This window comes from Antedon mediterranea, chromosome 3, assembly GCF_964355755.1.
Source record: "Antedon mediterranea chromosome 3, ecAntMedi1.1, whole genome shotgun sequence".
Taxonomy (NCBI): domain Eukaryota; kingdom Metazoa; phylum Echinodermata; class Crinoidea; order Comatulida; family Antedonidae; genus Antedon; species Antedon mediterranea.
This window is the reverse complement of record NC_092672.1, coordinates 6017497-6032101: the sequence shown is the minus strand read 5'-3', so window position 1 is coordinate 6032101 and position 14605 is coordinate 6017497. Positions and strand designations below refer to the sequence as shown.

Sequence of the window (14605 nt, the reverse complement as noted above, 5' to 3'; positions counted from 1 at the left end):
CTGTCGGTAAACACAAAGGACGTCGCATAGTTCTACTACTACTACTACACTGACGATGACGCTTTCCCTGGGCATGGGAATTAGGTCAAACTTGTAACCAGGAAAAAGTTTCAGTACACGTGCGCCTACTCTACTGATAAAGCGACACTGTAGAGCTTTATCGCTAAAGGTAAGAATCGCGTACTGTCGGTAAACACAAAGGACGTCGCCTTACAGTAGTACGCTGTGTACTATGATATACAATCTTTACATACATACATTACATGTTCGTTGTATCATGCGGGGTGGTACGTACGACGTGTGAGATTAAATTAATTTGTAATATTAACTTTCGTGGGAAGATAGATTTTAATTTAATGCAATAATACTGAATTATATAGAAATGTGTGAAATCGGGAGATATATTTAAAATTCGGGAGACCAGGAGGTGATGTTAAAATTCGGGAGACTCCCGGATAAATCGGGAGGGTTGGAACGTCTGTGTAAGACAAGATATTAGGTAATAGGGCATAAAAACAACTATATATTTATAATTTCGCAATATAATTCTGAAACAGAAAACAGGTACATATTATAAAATATCATGTCTACACTATCAAACTAGTTTGAAAAAAAAAAAGAATTGTGATGTTCCCAAATATGGTAGTGATATGCCCAAATATGGTAGTGATGACATCATCAAGTCCATATATGGGCACATCACATCACATAAAGTTTGATAGTGTAGACAGAGCTTAAGCTGGCATAAATTAGTTTGGGTTGATCTCTGGAGACACCCCAGGGTTGGTGACCATTCAAAACATTGAGAAACTCTGGAGAGACCCCATTCACATCAACCTATAGCAACACCAAGGTTTTTTAAATAAAATTGTAAATACTCTATGTTGTATAATTTTAATTGATAATATTTTTAAGTCTCAGAAGTCATTTAATAATGTTTTATTTATACTATTTATTATTTTTTAGATTTTGTACCATGGCCCCGAATGATCGCCTATCTTTTTGTTCCTGCCAATTAAAGACTCCCTCAAATTAAAGACCAAAGACCATGGTTTTGGTGGACCCAACTGAACAATACATTTCCCTTCAAATTTAATTCAGGGGTTGCGGACACAAATGTGTTATGGCGCTCTGTTGCTGTCGCAACCCCTGGACCGCTTGTGGTCGAATAAAGAAATGAAAAATGAAATGAAAAGATCATTTTAATGTATTTTTAGGGTAGAAAAGTGATAGCCATTGAAATTTTGAAGAAAATCAAACAAATGCAGTTTTTGAAATACACACAAATGGACAGGAGGACCAACCTGATTTAATTTGGGAAGCATGATAACCATTCTATTCTGACATTTAATTTGTCTTCTAAATGCTGTCAGATAGTAACTTGTAAATAACTTAAACCCATTGTAATAATGCATTCTTGTACCAAAAATAGAAAACTAATAACAGTACAAAGTTCAGAAAATGGCCTACTGTCAACAAAGTACAAACTTACGTTGAAATGGGCCTCAATTTAGTTTTTCTTTAAACTTATTTCAGCAAACTGTGTAAAGGGTAAGACAAACTACTGCAGGGAACTACTTCACAAACAATGTGATGTGAATTTGATTATAAAGCAATTTAACATTGATATTTTAATATTTTCGTAGGTACAGTATATCACAATTCTATACTATCCTGTTCTGTATGTACAGACCAAACAACGCACAAGAGTTCAAAGACACATTTGGTTGTCCAGATAACCGAGGAGTCTCCCAAAATCACTTCCCATGGCTTTGAAAGTCATGCAATATTTCTTAAAGTTTACATTTTTTGTTATCCAGTGATATTATTGATCACTCAAATTTCTTCTAAAATTGCACTTGAAGAATTTGAATGGTGGTGATTTTAAAGTGAAAATGGAAGCATTTGTCATGAAAATTAATTGCCACCAAAAATGAAAAAAGTATGACAAATGACATTTACAAATAAACAGCGGATTTTTTAACAACTTCTTCCTCAAATGAACAAAATGAAGAAAGTACTAAACGAACGTAATCTCCTAAACTATTATATATGAGTGAAATTGGCAACGCAAACACTTCCGTTTTGAAATAGGGAAGTGACAGCAATGAATTCCTGCTAATTATTTGTTTTTTATAGTGAGGGCGTGTGGGGTATCCGGCGTGTGGCGCAGTGTGTTGGACGTTGGATTACTAATCGTGAGATCGTGGTTCAAATCCAACTCTCGCTACGTTGCTTGTATCGTTAGGCAAGACACGTTACTTACATTTGCCTCAATTAAATTAAATTCAATAAACATTTATTTACAAAATCTGAATACATAGGAAAACAAGAAACAGGATTGTACAGAAATATAAATAAAAAAAATTTCAGAAAATGAAGGCAAAAGATGTTGGGAAACATCTTGAGTTGGGCGAGCCTCGACAGAAATAAAAAAGAAAAGAAATGCATTGAAGAAAATAATAATAAATTTCATAATCTAAAATATGAATATATCCATCTAGGTGTATAAATGGGTACCGGTTAGATCAAGACACAATTTTGCACTGATTACTAGCTGCATTATTATGGGAGTATATGTTTCCACGTGTTTGAACCAATAAATGACTGTGGTATTAATGTGCAGCGCATGGAGAGCTTGCTTATATGCGCTATATAAGAATCAAACTAATATTATTATTTTCGGATTCAAAGATAAGACGAGAACGAATTTGAATCATTGTTGAAGAATCTATGGGGAGGGGGGGGGGGGAGAGGCTGCATCCTAACAGATAGCTTCAGTTTTAAACTGGAAAAACCATGCAGTGGTGTTTATTTCACAAATATGTTGTACTTTTGTATTTTTGGAGGTTATTACACTTCATACTAATATTAAGTAACAAATCTATCTGTACACATAAACATTCAAATCTGATGAAGCATATGTCTTTTATCTGTATTGTGTCACTTGATTTTAAAACGAACTGTTTACAAAGAAATTTGGGTTAGTGAATATCATTCAACCCGGAAGGTGCCAACATTTGATATTATACAAAAATACATGATGTGTTTATTATTTATATTATTATTGTTATTATTTATTTGGTGGAATGCCAAGGATAGCCAATACCGAATCCTTTTACTGTCTCAACAGGTGACAATCCGTTCACAAGACAAACATAAACACCAGAATATCTACATAAACAAATTCATAATAAAGAAGTATTTGGGAGTGGAGTTTATTTGTCATTAGAAACATTCCTAATATCATTTGAACCCAGGACCCTGGGAATCGGTAACTCGTAACCACCAAACTGCAATGTCACTCTAGTAGGCCTATATAGTACTTTTATTTTAATATACCAGTCAGTTAGTAATGATTTTATAGTAAGCAGCAAATTTAATTCACAGGGCATGGCACCGTCATTGGTGTGGCACCATCAGGATGAAATTGTAAGATATTGGTCAGTGATGGTCAGTGGGTGATTTTTTCCTGAGCCAAAACAAAAAAGTCTACTATAACTTGGTATCACTGCTTCCATATCCATGTGATAATATATAAAAAGAATTAGATATTGAGAACAAATATTTTTATAGGCCTTCTGTGATATTATATGACTATTGGTAATCCCAATCCCACTCCATGTTAACTCATACATAAAAGGCACATTTTCCTATTGAACAGCAATTTTATGTCCAATATGTGATGTCATATTGGTGTATATGAACAAAGAGAGAAGCACATTATACATGATTTGGACCCGGAATCCTGGAATTGATAGGCAGTTATACTCTTCCTGTTTAAATGAACATGAAATATGTTAGTGAAATATACCTTATGCACAATTTATACCTAGAACCTCAGTATTTTATTTTATTTGATGTCTTTATAGGCATATATGGCCAAGGATTACCAATCGTAAATTAATCACTTAAGAGGTGGTAATCCCTCTGGGGGGATATTTTGTAAACCAGTTCACCGGGATAACCCCCCCCCCCCCCCCGTCTCGAATGATGAACTGGGTTCTTTAAAGTGCACACAGGAACTGTGTACACTTAACTGGACCTACAGTTTATAGTCCTTACTCGAGAAGACTTGTTCCTCCACCAGAACTAGGAGCGAGTCGGCCTCGAAAACATGATGCTGATATTGTTGGCTCTTTAGGTACGGTAAACGGCGCCCCTGCCTCAATCTCTCGGCCATTTGACTCACTCTATTGAAAGTACGGTATAGGCAATTATACTCAAAAGTTTTTCTGGAAATTATTTTTCAGAAGAGATGGGCTTTTTGAAACCAAAACAGGAAGATGAAGAAGGGATCGTGAAAAACGAAGACACAGAGATTGGTGCAGCTCCCACTCACCATATAACATTCACGGCCGGGGAAGACACATTCCGTGGAAAACTACAGCGTATTTTACATAGCCATAATTTCCATGTTGTAATCATCGCATTAGTTCTGGCAGATTGTATCCTGGTTATATGCGAGTTGGTCTTGGATTTGTCGGCAGTAGAGGTACGTAGATCTGTATACAGTAGTATAATTATAGTATACAGTATTTAGGCCTCAGACTAATAAACCAATCGGAATGATAAATAGTATGGGGACATTAAAGATGTATTGTCCCCCAAAAACATGAAAAATGAAGATTAATTAAATCAGACTTTGAATAGGTTATTTTGTAGTTTTAATAAAATTAATCACTTCAGTAGAAAAAAAACCGAAAAAAAATGTTTTCACTTATAAAATAACATAATAAATGGTTAAATTCAATTTAATTTAAATTACAGTTTTTTCAGGTAAATAAATTGTTTTTAGATCCAATTTTTGGTCAAAGTGGACAATTATTATTAAAATGGCATATTAAAAAAAAAAAAATTAAAAAAATTATTTTTCAGGGGGACAATACATCTTTAACTATTGCGATAAATCAAAGAGCTGTGGAAAATAATGGCAAGCAATGATGTTTTAAACTTAATGAAAATGATGAATATCCAGTACTGATAATAAATTATGGTAATGAGATGGCAATGATTCCGATTTCATACAAATATCCCATTCAGGCCCTTGGTTCGGTTTAAGGCACTGTTTTTCTGCATTGAAACTAGATTTTATAACATAATCATTGTGTAATTTTACTCCATGCTATAAAATGTAATTGAAACAAACTCTATTATTTACCATATTACTATTATTGTTTTTAGAATGAAAACAAAGCATGTGAAGGTGAAGGCGATGGTGATGAAGAAGAACACACAGCAGAGAAAGAATTGACAGCAGCCCTGGTTCTCCACTACATGAGTATCGGTATCCTTAGTATCTTTCTTGTTGAGATAATGTTCAAATTTTACGCCTTTCAACTGGAATTTTTTAAGCACAAATTGGAAATGTTTGACGCGGTGATTGTGATTATTTCATTCGTGTTAGACATTGTTTTTCTTATTTACGAGGAAACGTTCATGGCAGTCATCCAGTTGCTTATATTTTTGCGTCTATGGAGGATTGTTAGAATAGTTAATGGTGAGTAAAGCCTACTTTACACTTTTTGCCTTAGATATGATTCACTTTTTTGTGTTTATGTTTATTCTATTTCTTCATTGTTATCCCAGCAAAGCAATTATTTTGGAACCAGCTTTGCTTTCTGGCATCCGACATTTAACATTTAAAAAATTTAAATGTAAATGCAGTCTTAGACTATGCAAGCGCCCTCTATTTATATACTGATGCAAGGAGGTAACAATATAGATTAAAACTTAGAAATAATAATATGACTATTGCATAACGCCATGATTAATAGACCATTGTATATAATACTGATTTATGTTGCTTCTTGTTGTAGTTTTCACGTAGCCTATTGCAAGAATAAATCAAGAGGCTTCAGTCAGGACCTTTGCGTATAAAATTACGAATCTCCTGTGTTTTCATTCACAATTTATATACCACCTTTTTCCCACCCTTTTGAAATAAAATTGGTATACCAGTTACTCTACATAATTTATTTATGGCATTTATGCCTGCTTTCTGTTCTTCATTTTGTCTTTACAACAAATTATAGCTATAAAAATGTATTTTTTATTGACTTTCTTCCACACATTCCAACAGTCTCAAATTAAATGTATTTTGCAATCTGTTTTTCCGCTAGGTCTGGTACTGTCTGTAGAAGCAAAGGCCCATGAAAAGATAACAGCACAGAAATTTTTGAGAGAAGAAGCTGAAATTGAACTTTATGAATTACGGAAACATTATGAAGAACAACAAAAACAAATGGAAATGATAGTAGCAGAAGCACAAAAGAAAGGCATAGTATTAAGTAAGTTGTGATAGCTTTTGTAACCACAACAAGTTATGATAGAGGTGGATGGTTAGGGGCTTGGTTAGGCCTACAGTATGTTGTTTGTTAGGGAAGGGAAAGATAGACAATTACCTGAAATATTTTTCCCAATATTCCTGCCACCCCAGAACATTGTTCTTCCCACCAGCAACAACTTTTACTTTATGGTAGAGTTTTTTAAAGTAGTCTAGAAGGAACTGTCATAGGATAAATCTCCAAGAATTATATTTTGAATAATTTTTTATGCAGATTCAATAACTAAAAAGGATTCAATAAAGAATGAGAAGGAAGTTAGTGTAGAAGTTGATTTGAATGGACCTCCATCATACAGTGACTTACATGACGGAAATGATGCTATCAACATGTCAACAACTTCCGCTAAGGTCACTTATGAAATGCAAGATGAAGAGTGTAAAAATGAATAGATTATTTTAAATTATATTTTTGAAAAAAAAAAATCACCACACCATCTGGGACATGTATATGCTGGCTATGCATATATTGAAACTTACTATGAAACGCGTTGACAGTTTAATACGTGTCAACAATTCAACAATTCATTATAATTTATGCAAAAAAAAATAGATTTGCAATATTTTCATTTGGGTATTTGGATTTTTTTTTTAATGCATTTGAATAGTACGAAAGTAAAAGACATACAAAATATTGTATTAATAACAGATTCTCTTGAATTTTGAATTTAAAATATAACATTTGAATGAATTATTTGATCTTATAACAACACCTAATACAAGAACAAAAAGTTTAATACTGTACATCAAATTGCAGAGGCAGGAGAAAGAAGGAAGCTGACCACTGGAAAAAAAAAAACACATTTAAATAAAAAACAGTTACTGATGAACAGTTACTGATGAACAGTTACACAACACAAATGCACAATTCAGGTTAAGGGGTGGGGGGTAAAGCAAAAGGCCCATGTTCTTTATCCTCTCCCTTTACCTTTTTTCCCCACGCCTATCACAACCACCAATGTGTATGTATAGAGGAGTTATTACTATTGTCAAATCATTGAAGCTCACTCGAGTATATAATTCTCAAATATTAAATGGAATATTGAATATGGTTTTGTATATTATATTTTCATTTCATTGTTTAATAATTCATGCATGTTATTATATCTATCAGTGGGCTGGTCTAAAATGTTGGACTTCCGAGGCACACTTTTGGGGATAAAAAAAATAACATACATAATACAATGAAGTTCAATTGGTTAAAGCCCCATTCCCTACGTTTTCTAGATCTAATTTAAGATCACAAACTATATTTAATGTAAAAATAATACTATATGATCCTATTGCGATAACTTTTTTCGTCTTTAAACGGTTAAAAATGTGAAAAATAAGTCGATTCTAATAATTATAGCGGCCCGCTATAAATCCCAAAATGCATTGCGCGCGGATTGATATTTTTGTTTTTCACCTGTAATTCGCCCACTTTTCGATCGATCGTGAGGCCAAAACAAATGGAAGACTCCTAACTTTTCAGCGAAAATACCGGGTTTTCCCCAATTTGTATCAACGGAGTCTGGCAAAAATAGAAAGACAATTAATGCAGCAACTATACAACGTCAGGCTAGGTATATAGGTAGCGTACGATGTTCGTACGTTACCGATGTTTACCAGCTAGGCCTACAAAACTAAGCTTAGCTAGGCTAGGCCTAAGACCGTCCACGAGAGGTCGATCGCCGCGAGCTACTTAGGTAGTGCATTGTTTCTCACTTTTTATCATAATTTACCATAAAACGTACATTTAAGACAAGGAATGACATGGTTTAATGTTTTTAAAGTGATATATATGTATTATTTTCCAAAAAACGTCCAAAATTGCAGGGAAGGGGTCTTTAAAGAAGATAATGATAGAGAAAAAGGATTTGTTACTGTTTCATTATATTATTTACAGTAAATAAGAAGCTACTTAAAATCTTTTATTGCATTAATTAATAAATATGATAGATATATGTTAAAAATATTTATTTATTTGTATAAAACAAATTTTATAATAAAAATGATAAAGATGATAAATAATAAATAAGTGAAAAAAATCATTCAACAGTGAAAAAGTACATAATATATACAAGTTTAATTGTCAATATCAAATATACAACAGAAGTGAAGTAGGAGGGTGCTATGATGTTAGATACATCATATCATTAACAGGTAATTGTTAATTTACAATTATTTACAAAAAGAACTGTATAAATAAAAATAACTCAAATTTCTAAATCAAAAAACTTATCCCAACTATAATGTACATTGTAAAAATTAAGATCAATATACCAGTCTAAACAAAGAGAAAGGATATTTTTATTATTATATTACAAATCTAAAGTAGGAATTAACTGTTGTTAAGTAGTAATAAATAAATTGATTTTTTAATAAAATATCATTTTGAATACACCTGAACTTTCCTGTGCAGACACCTTATAAGCGAAACACCTATTAAATCTATTCACCGTAATCGGTCACAAAAAATTTTTTATTTTCAATTTACCGTACCTTCCACAACTGGCTAACCAAAAACAAATAAAGAAACGTTTATAGTAAAACTACTTTAATTAGGAGTATGAAATTGAAGGTGTTGGTTAACTATTTATAACACACCTAAATATATTCTTGTCATTTGTTTAGACAATTGTGGGTCACATATGGTTTTTCAGCTTTTTTTCTACCAACAAAATCTTCTCACGAATGAAAAAAAATCTCAAAGCCAACTGTGCCGCCTGTTGTTTTGCTTGGCTAACAATTCGGTCCACTAGATCAACAGAGCAACATTTTTGGAAAGCCATATATGTATTAATTTAGACAAAAAACACTTAAATTAGCTTCAGATCGTTGGTATGATTTTGATTAATCATAGGAACAATTATACAAAAAGTGGAATTGGCCTAAATCAGTTTCAGTTACTTGGCGATTTTTTAAATTGCTCTACTGCTGCCTAGGAATATGTTTCATTTGTTGACATAATAGGTAGTTGTTATAAAATAAATAGTGAATGTTGCCTACATAACTAAGCCTAGCTAAGCCTAAGAGAATATTCAACGCGAGCTGGTAGTGCAGTGTTTCTCTCTTTTTATCATAATTTTGACATAGTTTAATATTTTAAAGTAATATATTTTGTTTACACAACATAAAAAATTGTAGGTCTAAGTGTCTTTTACATAACAACACCCAAGAGAGACCTGTGAGTATGAATTGAAATGCCCAACCTATGAAACTCACTAATCGAAAAGGGTTGGACGAAAGTTTATCTACTCCCAACATAAATACAACCCAATCAGATCATATAAAACATCATTGGTTGTGTTATACACAACGATTGATGTGTAATTAATAACAATTGGTGCTTACTGCAAAGTGATTGGTACATATTGCATGATACTTATGAACTGAAAGCAGGGGGAGGAGTTCCATAGATGATAAATACATCGGCATCTTTAGTTTTTGGATCATTTGATGACTGGTGAACAGATTCCATACAACATATCAGATTGTGGTGTCTACATAGACTACTAGAACAACTTAATGTCAAGAAATTATCCATCAGTTAGCTAAAAAAGTTTCCAAGTGAGTAACTTTTACATATTGTATAGATTCATGATTATTATTATTGATTACAATATTTTATATTTGTTATGTATTATGTTATGTATTATAACACACCTGTTGAGTCTTTTGAATTTGAATGGTTAATTATGCATTATATTTTGTTCGGTATTAGTTCTACTTAACACAAAATGATGATAATTATTGGTTCTCTGTACAAAGCAAATCATAGACTGGCTCTGTATTATACAACAATGTACATTAGGTACTTTGTTAATGTTGCCATTGTAAAACTCAATTTGTCAACTCATAAACATTTACTATGTATATACCAATGATTAGTTTTACACTTGATTATTGATTTTATCTAGCTTTTCATTTTGTTAGACATAGTAAACAGAACAAAAAAATAATTGTCCATTTTAGGAGGTGCAAAATTGAAATATAACACCCTAGTACGTTTTTCGAGCACGAAAGCTGCCATTTAAAAATAGTGCGCAATAACATATATCGAAAAGGTTCACGGTAAGGTAAGGTGTCCCTGCATGGTTGGTTTCAACCAGGGAGTTGTAACCTTGGCCGTTTGGTTTTTTGTTTATTTTCGAACCGCGCGTGTGAAGGTATAACACTGTAGTACATAAAGATCAAATTAAATATATTCATAAAACATAGGAGTAAATTGTGGGAAATAATTATATAAAATTACATCGAGAGAATTGATGATAAGAGCTTTTGTTTGAAATCAAATGAAACCCTGATAGCCGAGTTGTTGAGTAAGCTGCCAGGACTTTATTTATACTATGTGCTATCTGTGTCCCGTCAGGACCGTGGGATACTTCTGCCCATGTTGCAAGCCGTCTAAAACGTCTTCCTTCTTAGGCCAAAACGGCTCACTGTGTCGCGGAATAATGTATTATATACCAATTAGGATGGTATTTATTTGAATAAACGCCCGTAACACCTCCCTAATAAAACATCAATTAAATAAGTATCGCCACTCCTTCCCCCTCCCCCCACACTATACGTAAAACGCTATTAATCATCATTAAGACACTGTGAAACAGGTTAGCGAGTAGGTTTAGTTTTACGAATATCAAAAGCTTTTAAATAATGGTAACCGATCGAAATCGTCCAGGCCAGAATGTCCTAAAACTTTTTACCCGAGTCATTATCATTCCGAGAACCATCGTCTACACTTCCTAGAGGGGGAGCGAGCGAAGCGAGCTCACCCTCTAGTAAAATGTAATTGCCTTTATTTTAATATTTGACAGTACTGTACATTCCAAATTGTAGAGTGAATGTAATACATTAGGCGCTATATAAATCCAGGATATTATTATTATTATTATACAAAAAAATGGTTCATTAGATCAGATTGACCTTTGCTATATAAATCCATTGCTAATACTGAACCTACATATATTACATAAGCCAATTCTCCTCCCTTTGTGATGGAACTTTATAGTGTCAAGTGATCCCTCTTCTGCATTTTTATCTCTTTCATGTTTTAACATGTATATATTCAAATGTATTAATTCAATATGAGATTTAATTGTGTTGTTATATCTTGTTTTATATATAATATTTGTTATCGCTCCTCTTAATTTTATTGGCATTTAGACTGTTGGATGAACTGAAATACAGTAAACGTCTATTGACTTCTGCTCCATTGTTTATGATAATAATAAATATCATACAAATCTGTATTGTGGCAAAGGATAGTCAGGTTAAAAGAGGTATTCCATGTGCAATTTGTGGTGAAAGTTGGCAACTTGTCTAAATATATTTAGTGGGTCAAAATAAACCAGAAAAATGTTGTTGCCCAATCTCTAACCCGTGGGGGGTCTTTTATGGGCCTTTTCAGATGGCGGCCAAAATATTCAAATAGCTTATATCTTCGTAATGGTGTTACAGGTTTCATTTTAGTGTCAAAATAATTCACAACATATATTTAAATTCACTCTAATACAACATTTTGTCAAAAAATGGCTGCAACTACCATTCTGGCATTTTGACCTTTGTCTTCTTATATCTCTGTAACTAATAATTTTCGGAGAGAAAAAGCTTAAGGCAAATTGCTCAGGACCTGAGACAACTGATGAGATGAAGAATTGACATCATTGTCCAATAGAAACACACCTCTTTAAATTAGCCTTATATTCATAGTAAACAAGCCACATTTCGCTTAGAAAATGGCGGCATAAAGACAATTCTACAGGCGAAAAATTGACCAAGTTTTCGACATCTTACAAAATAAGCCTTACAAAATGTATTTTTTTACTTGTTTCAGTTGAAAAATTTTAAAAAATAACAACACAGTATGATTTTAGAATACATAAAGCCAAGGTTAGATTTAATCAATAAAATATTTTATAATTTTTTTTTTGTCAACATGATTTTACCTATTCTTGGCTGTATCTCAGTTAGGGGATTACCGACAAGCGACTGGTTTGGCTTGTCCGTGCCACTTAATTGTTTGTAGTGTAATGATAATGGGGATTTTATAATTTCACTACAATACAATAATCTAGAATGTTAAACATATGCATGCTGTGGCAAAAAAAAACTGTGTGGGGAGACTGTATAATTTTTTATTTCGCACCGTGAAAAGCTTATTTTAACTATTATTAGTCAACGCTGCTCATGAAAAAGTGAAAACATGTTGAGTGGAATACCAAACCAGCAATGATGTTAATGGTAAGGTAATGTATCTTCTGACCATTTTGATGATGATTTGCAGTTAGATGTTGTACCATAATGTCAAAGGTCATAAAAAAAGAATTTCCGGTCATGTTTCAACAAAATGTTCAAAAAGTGTAAATATAAACATATATATTTTGAATAATTTGACACCAAATACAGCGGTCTACTACAAGCGGTTACCGATTTTAAAAAATTGGCGGCCATCTTTTTTAATGTCAAATTTTGAACCTTTGCAGTAGTCCGATTTGAGTAAACTTTTTATATATGTTTTTTGAGACCATATTTTATTGTAATACATCAAAAAACATTTTCTTGCAATTTTTTTGGGGTCATGAAGCAGCTTGACTCAACTATATGGATCTTGTAGATTAGTAGCAATATCATGGCATGGACCAAATCCTCATAAAGGAACACCTGAAAGCAAATACCCTGAGTTCGAGGAACTTATGAACTTTGCCGAGAAAATGAAAAAGGACCACTCAGCTTCTGTAATAATTGGTGGTGACTTTAATGTCGATAAGGACACTGTAGTTGACTGGTTGAAGGAATTTCCTGAATTTAAAGCTGCAGCTCCAGAAGTAAAAGGAAAACGCAAAAATTCAGGAGGTCGTGGCAGACCAAAAGGCAACATTGACTTTTTTGTACATTCATCTGATCTTAATGTTCCGGAACCAGATTCAATTAATATGGAAGAAAATGAAGATAAAATCACTGATATTTTTCGTGCACTTAAAATTTAAAAAAAACAGAAGGGGAAAAGAGGATCCTTATCCCCACCAAAATCAGTGCCTCCTTCAACCAGTTGATGCATGACAAGTATGCAACAGATTTCCAATACATGTAAATGCCAATATTGTAATATAGATGTTTACATAATGATTAGCACATAATAATATTGTAGCATACAGAGTCAAATATACTGTTTTAGAGTCCAGTTATCAAACAAATGCACATTATGCCATGGATATGGAACACTTTTTATAGCAAAGAAAATACATGAATCCTAAAAATTAATGACAAACCATTGGAAGAAAAAAAATCCTATTATTAGCAACAAGTATACAGAATACATAATATAAATGTTAAGGGAAGGTTATAAGTCGATAGGAAACACAAGATAGTAAAATTACAAATGTAGTTTTAACTAATCAGATTTCTAGAATTGATTTATGCCATAATAAAGTTACCATATTATACTTAGTGGGCTTTTTTCTTTGTTAATAAATGTTCTACGACAGTTTTTCTATATAAATAGTTATTATTGATTTTAATACTGTAAATAATTTAATTTAGATTAGATAAATATCAAACTGTTCTAGTATGAAACTTTTTTATGAAATTTTTAATGTTTACTTCATCAACAAATAAAAAAATATTGTTCAGCAATTGGCCTTAATTATACCATGCTGTTTATATGTATGTATTATTTTAGTCACATTAGTTTATCATATTATTTTTGTTTTAACCTTATTGTTTACATACTTAATGCAATTTATATTGACTTGAACTACAATTGACAAAAATAGTAGTAGATCCAGTTGAATTGATTATGAGGTGATAGTCAGACATGTCTGTTTCATTAAAATATTCTGACGCAATTGAATTATATTTTAAAAATTTATAAGCACAAATTGTCTTTATACTCAATATTAAGAAAGTACATCCATACATGACTTCTGTTGGACACAAAAAGAGGATTTCATTTGGAATACAGCGAAAACTTTCTTGTGCGGACACGTCTTAAGAAAAATACCTCTTGAAATGGACTCTCAAAAAGCCTGTGTATTATGTCTATCCACCTCCTTTCTTTTTTAAATGGTCACATATGATGAGGAGATCAAAATTTGAGCATCACACCTCTGTCACTCATCCCGATGATATGCAAATTAGCTTAAATATGCAAATTAGGGTGAAATTACAGGGTTACCATATCTCAAAAACTGTAATTTCACCCTCTTATTTGCATATTTTATTTAAATTGTACTACTAATTTGCATACTTTCGAGGTGTGTGACAAAGGTGTGATTT

At 32.5% G+C, this 14605-nt stretch overlaps 1 protein-coding gene and 1 long non-coding RNA gene across 3 annotated transcripts in view; both read left to right on the top strand.

Moving 5' to 3' along the window:
* The first annotated feature begins 3602 nt into the window (after positions 1-3602).
* LOC140043459 (voltage-gated hydrogen channel 1-like) lies at positions 3603-7542 on the top strand. Of its 2 annotated transcripts, XM_072087971.1 has the most exons (5): positions 3603-3799; positions 4257-4495; positions 5185-5500; positions 6123-6290; positions 6561-7542. In XM_072087971.1, the coding sequence occupies exons 2-5, from the start codon at positions 4259-4261 to the stop codon at positions 6734-6736; spliced, it is 897 nt and encodes a 298-aa protein (XP_071944072.1). In that variant the 5' UTR covers positions 3603-3799; positions 4257-4258; the 3' UTR covers positions 6737-7542. The 2 variants fall into 2 exon arrangements, with proteins under 2 accessions (XP_071944072.1, XP_071944073.1); XM_072087972.1 differs by having other exon boundaries at positions 3603-4495.
* Positions 7543-9788: 2246 nt separating this feature from the next.
* LOC140044673 (uncharacterized) overlaps positions 9789-14605 on the top strand; it is a 62993-nt gene continuing 58176 nt past the window's right edge. The window contains exon 1 of the long non-coding RNA XR_011844480.1: positions 9789-9895. This is a non-coding gene — a long non-coding RNA (uncharacterized lncRNA). The remainder of the gene's footprint in view (positions 9896-14605) is intronic.

Coding starts and splice junctions, on each gene's coding strand:
- LOC140043459 (XM_072087971.1), top strand. CDS start 4,259: ATGGGCTTTTTGAAACCAAAACAGGAAGATGAAGAAGGGATCGTGAAA. Junction 5,501..6,122: donor GATTGTTAGAATAGTTAATG/GTGAGTAAAGCC, acceptor TTTTTCCGCTAG/GTCTGGTACTGTCTGTAGAA. Junction 6,291..6,560: donor AAAGAAAGGCATAGTATTAA/GTAAGTTGTGAT, acceptor TTTTTTATGCAG/ATTCAATAACTAAAAAGGAT.